We start from the raw sequence: 6,013 nt of genomic DNA, 5'->3' as shown, positions 1-6,013 counted from the left end.
CTATCAGAGAGATTAATGTCTAATTGCTATCAACAGTTTATCACTGGTGTTGACAAAACAGCGGCCACAAAAAGCAGGCGCTTGGAGAGCTGTTTTTAATTCTTTCGCTCTCCTTTCTCCTTTGTTTCAAAGGCAGAACATTAAAGTCTACTGACGATCCTTATTCAAGTAGTTTCAGATAGCCTTAAATATTTATGATTACACAGTTTCAAAAGATGTCCTCAATCTTCGTACTTCACAGAACTGCAAAGGGCGCTTTGATAATTTCTTAAGCAAGCAGGCAGGAGTAATAGCATTAGTGTAATTGTACAGAGGGTTTCGCTGCTTCCCATAGCCATTCTGTGTAGTGGTTATGTAAATAGAACTCAGAGAAAGTAACCTGGGGAATACATATTGTCAATTTGGATAGAAAGAACTATGAACTATTTGGATAGAAAGAACTGACTATGAAGATGGAACCCAGATAATTATCTTTATTAAACAGTATAGCCTGGGGTTAGCCCCTGACCCCAGTTCAGCTCTAACAGCTTCATGTGAACGCTCCTGCAAGGCTTTGGAGCCTATCCCAGCATTCTCTCTTTCTGTTCGGGAATCAAGCGCTCTCTTGACACACACCCACCACCAACACACACCCACTACCAACACACATTCACTACCAACACACACCCTCTCTCTCTCTCTCTCTCTCTCTCTCGCTCTCTCTCTCTCAGTCTCTCTCTCTCTCTATCTCACGCTTTCTCTCTCTCTTTCTGTCTCTTTTTCTCTCTCTAACTCTCTTTCTCTCTCTCTTTCTGTCTGTCTCTCTCTCTTTCGGTCTCTTTCTGTCTCTCTCACGCTCTCTCTCGCTCTCTCTCTGTCCCAATTACATTTAGACTGCACACCCCTCTGTCTGTGCACACAACACATACTGCTTTAGGTCATACAGTGTAATGCAGGAACATCAGAGGTCTGTATTTAACTTTCCTAATACAGTAAACAGTCTCTGTCTGATAGATTCTACAGGAGGTGATTAAGGTAACTGGAGTGATTTTCATTCCCTCTAATAACTATTATCATCCTAACTCCCATTTCTGGTGGAGCTATGGGGTTAAATCCTCTATAAAACAGGGTAAACTGCATGTGTAAGGTGATAAGCTTGTGGGAGCTAGGGCCTCCAGGATTATTTAGTGTGCAGCTCATTACTTAACATACAGCTGCTTAGCCGTTATTCTGCCCTGGGCTTGGCAGGCGTCCTGAGCAGCATTCTTTGTCATAGCACATACCTGAAGCTGGAGGGGGCTGAGTCCTGACGCTGCCGCAGCTGCCATTGTGGATGGAATGAACTGCACCGGGTAGTTATCACCTGTCGGGGGGAGAGAACAATGTGCACAGGTTGAGACAATGAGCTAAGGGAGCCGGGCCCACAGCAGCCAGGCATGTGCCAACACAGTCCCTGGGCCCTCCTCTCCCTCTCCTCTCCTCCTCTGGGCCCTCGGCTCTCGGCCCAAACATCTGCACCAACAAAAGGCTCAGCTGGGCCGACTGGAGCAGGATTACACAGGAACGTATCCCTCCACCACACTACACCCCTCCTCACCACCCCCCTCCTCAAACTCCCACTCCCTGCTCTCCATCTCCACGCTGGAAACCAACAGGCACTATGAAAGGTGTGCGTGTGTGTGTTAAATATCTGTGTGATTATAAGTGATTACACAGAGGAAGTAGCATGTTCTCTCAGGCATTTGCTATTGTTTGACACAACATTGTTTGTTTGGCAGTGAGAGTTTTGGCAGACAAGAGGGAACAGTGCTTTAAGAAACTAGTTAGAACAAGTGTGTTTTTACAATAACACGGTTAACAAATAACATTCTTATCTTGGTATCACATCAATCTAACCAGTATGAATAACTCTTTTTATGTCATTTTTATTTTATTGCTTTACAGTGTCAGTGAGTTTGAAGGACAAGCATGAAGTAGGTGTAGTCTATATGATTGATGTTGTGGGAGCGTTGAGTGTGTCACTCAGTACCAGAAGCCTTTACACTCAGCCCAGTGTGTTCCGACAGACAGACAGACAGACAGACAGACAGACAGACAGACAGACAGACAGACAGACAGAGACAGACAGACAGACAGACAGAACAACCCCAGTGAGAAGGGCCAGGCCAGTAGTGTAGCCTACTGGTGAGAGGGGAGAGGAGTGGGGAGTGGGGTGGAGAGGGGAGTGGGGAGTGGGGATTGTAGTGGAGTGGAGAGGGGCGGGGAGACGAGAGGGGAGGGGGGGTTGACTGAAGCATGTGCACTGAGGGGGAATTGGCACTAGTTCAGTCCCCACTTCTGCCTGTCACTTCATATGGAGCCATTAAACCACAGGCATGAGGTAAATGTGTATACCTTGTCTTTTGAGGAAGACACATTTCAGTTGAATGCATTCAGTTGTACTGACTAGGTATCCCCCCTTTCCCTTTCCCTTTTTCTTCCTTCACCCTCACTTTGCAATCTTGTACAGCACAGCACATTGTGATACAGCCGGGAAATTCAATCCCCATTTAAGGCAGGGGCTAATAAAATCAGGCCAGTGAAGTGATTTCAAATTGTCTCGTAGGAGGGGTGCGGTGTGGGTCGTTACTACCCGCATGGCCTTTTTTTCTCTCCATGCATAAGTATGCCATCCCTCTCTCTGTGCAGAGAAGGAGTGGGGGAGTTCTGCGTGACTTCAGGGGGGGCTCAATGACAAGTCATGTGAAACCAGGGAGGAAGTCATGTGAAACCAGGGAGTAGGTCATGTGAAACCAGGGAGGGGTCAGCTGCCAAGAGAGGACACCACCGGCACTGTACTGGGGGGTCTGGAGGGGGGGTATCGGGGGGTCTAGGGGGTCCAGGGTTTCATGCAGACTCCAGTAGACTGGGCGTGCTGCCAGCCTGGTGTCAGTAATGAAAGAGAACCAGGGTTTCAAAGTGTGCTGCTGTCCTGAGGATGGCTGATCCCATGACTGATCCCATGGTCAGGCCTGGGTGATGGATCTCTAGGAGGGTTAAACAGAAGGAGCCAGGTGATGCCATGGCTGTGTCAGAGCTGGGTACATAACTCTGGCACATGGAGAAGGCACACTCTGGATCGGGTGTTTGTTGTCACTCCTGGAACTGCTGAGGGATGAGATTGATGGATTCCCTTCATCATGACAAGTCGGCTGCCGGAGCCCTGTTGCAGCACAGTGACCACTGTGATCCAAACAGGATCTCTCATCCACAGTGAACCAAACTCAAGGGTGATTTATGTCCTGTCAGAGCTTACATACAGACGGTCCTCCATAGGAATCAACCAGTAATTTACCTCTGATATGGTCGGTACTACCAACAAGACCAGTATCAAAGACATTCCCTGTCCAACAAGACAGATGGGGCCAACGAGCCGCTACCTGTTCAACATCATAATGCTATAGAGAAAGTGAAAGCAGAGACAGGAGCTGCTGAATACTGTTTAAAGGTCTCTGTCTGTGATGGTAATGTTGGAGAGAGAGGCTCATCTCATCCTGCATTCCTTTCTCAGCCAGGTGTCATGCTGAAAAATGGGCCCAATTAAGTGGAGTTGTGTGGGACTGAGCGGCATCGGGCCCTGACCCTCTTTATCGTTGAGCACCCTCATATCTAGTGCAGGGCCCTCCAGCTGCCTGGAGCCTGGGCTTGGGGACACCACAGCCTGAGAGCCTGGGCTCAACACTAATGAAAAGGAGTGGGTAGGACGATAGAGCAGGGCCTGATGCAGGAGAATGGAAAAGCCTCTCTCTAACAGAGCTCTTCACAACTGCGCACCTGATGCCAAGGGCAATGTAAAATATTCTAGAGTTCTTTGAAAACAAGTAGCTCTGGAATGAATGTTCAATTACTAACTCTATGCCCTATTTCACTTTCTCTGTTTGAAGTGCTAACAATGTCTCTATCCAGCTAAACAAGGTGGTGAGAAAGTTGGTGCTGAACAACAATAGAAGGCCTAACACTTGTGAGCATGAATGGCTGACACAGATTCCATGGAGATCTAATGCAGCTACTGTATTCAGTCACAAGAGGGACAAGTCCATCAGTTATTGTGCGGCGGCAGAAACAGATATGTAGCAGCAGTCATTCCAGCTGGATGTCTATGTGTGTCCTCATCATAGCATAGGGACCCAATGACCATGGAGTCATTCCGCAGGACCATTAGACTGCTATCAGAGTGAATGTCTCTGTGTCCATGTAAACAGAGCGAGCTGGCGTCTATTTGTTTAAAGGATGACCTGCGTCTCTGCTCTGCCATGCAACGTCAGGGCCATTGAGCACAGTGTGCAGAGGGAGAGATGGCACGATGCTACGACGCTGGCAATAGCTCTGTCGTCGTGGCAACACCGCGGGGTCAGGGTCATAAGCAGTGGCCCCTGGGAGGGTCTGTCTTATAAAGATGACATCAGATTAGTGTGCCCTAGTGTGGAAGTGAACGCTTGGCCACTTCACTTCACTAGTCTTCATGGAGGGTGGACACAGCAGCATCCTCTGATCTAGCAGACTGGTCATAAGGTAGGATCTTGCGTTGGGGGTTTAGGATAATAGAGACGTTAAGCTACTTCAGTTGATGATGGTAGTCATTGGTAGTCATTTTCAGACCCTTTTTCCTTTTCTTTATGAATAACTCATGAATAATTCAGGGGTTGTGTTTACACATGGCGACCCATGCATGCCTGAGTCCATAATACCTTCTGGTATTTGTACTAAAACATTTTCCATGTCAAATGTATTAAAGAAATCGACAGGCAAAAGAATCCCCTCAGGCGCTGTGTTCCAGCTGTCATGCCTCTGTAATTCCAAAATAGCTGACTTTTTTTTTCATCCTGTGGCTTTATAGTAAATGTATTAGCTGCACTACCATACCTTTTAATGTTCTGCTATTTACCTGCTGACTAGACTAGCCAATCTTACTCCACCCCCTCTGCCTTCCTCCATGTCCTGAAGTTACCTCAATGTTGTGATACGACGCTAACAACAAATGTATTTGTGAGAGCATTCAGGACAGACAAAAAGAGGCCTGGACTTTCCCTCCCCCCAGGTCGGTCAGGGAGATGAGAAAACCCTTGCATGTGCAATTTTACTTTACTTCCAGCCGATAGTCAATGTTCAGCAAGAATTAAAAGGAATACCCAGCCATAGAGCTAAGGGGAGAAAGGCTGTGTGCCTGGGTCCACTCCAGGTCAGGGATCTGCCTGAATATTTAAATACAGAAGCCCAGAGTGACACATCTTTAATTCTCAGCAACAATGAGCAGGAAGTCAAACAACAAGTCATAGCAATTTCTCACAAATTTGTTTTGGGATGTGGAATGTGTTGCGTGTGGAGCCATTCTCTTTCTCTGTTCGTCACACAAAGGGAGAGGGAGGCAAGCTGCTACAAGCAAGGGGAGGAGAGGCACCTCCGGGAGGGGGCCTTCACCCTTCATCCCCACAGGACAAATTACTGTATGCCTGGGAGACGCTTGCCCTCCTCTTCTGTCTCTCTCTCTCTCTCTCTCTCTCTCTCTCTCTCTGTCTCTCTGTCTGTCTGTCTGTCTGTCTGTCTGTCTGTCTGTCTGTCTGTCTGTCTGTCTCTGGATGAGTGCCATGTGTCAGCTCATCTCCATAAAGAGATACAGAAGGACAAGACACTATCTCAGGATAGTATGTCTGGACATTAATACTGTACTGTTTCTGGTGCTATCACATTCCACAATATGCAGTATGTTTAAACTGACATCTAAGCTGTACATAATCCTTTGAGTGATTGATGAGTACAGTGAGAGAGTGAGGGGGTCAGTGAGTGCCTAGGTAGAGTACTGTGTTACTGCAGCAGGCAGTTCCCTCAGCAGATTCTTCCATAGTGATTACAGCCAGAGAAGTCAAGACACTTTCATGTTGAAAAGCTGTTTACATTCCAGTGCTCCTTTACTCATATCTATTGTTGAACAGGCATGCTGCCTTGGAGTTGAACACAGAACACTCCCCAAGGCTTGGCTCCATTTACAAGGTGACAT

General features: G+C 47.3%; 1 protein-coding gene across 6 annotated transcripts in view; it reads right to left on the bottom strand.

Moving 5' to 3' along the window:
• Window positions 1–715: 715 nt before the first annotated feature.
• Window positions 716–6,013, bottom strand: part of LOC129845925 (transcription factor SOX-6-like) — a 147,378-nt gene continuing 142,080 nt past the window's right edge. For 2 of the 6 annotated variants that reach the window (XM_055913895.1, XM_055913899.1), the window contains one exon: window positions 716–1,342. In XM_055913895.1, coding sequence (XP_055769870.1) covers window positions 1,179–1,342 — 164 coding nt within the window. In that variant the 3' untranslated portion in view covers window positions 716–1,178. The remainder of the gene's footprint in view (window positions 1,343–6,013) is intronic. The other 4 variants (XM_055913897.1, XM_055913900.1, XM_055913896.1 and 1 more) reach the window with 4 other exon arrangements.

This window comes from Salvelinus fontinalis, unplaced genomic scaffold, assembly GCF_029448725.1.
Source record: "Salvelinus fontinalis isolate EN_2023a unplaced genomic scaffold, ASM2944872v1 scaffold_0404, whole genome shotgun sequence".
Taxonomy (NCBI): domain Eukaryota; kingdom Metazoa; phylum Chordata; class Actinopteri; order Salmoniformes; family Salmonidae; genus Salvelinus; species Salvelinus fontinalis.
This window is presented reverse-complemented; position numbering and strand designations above follow the sequence as displayed.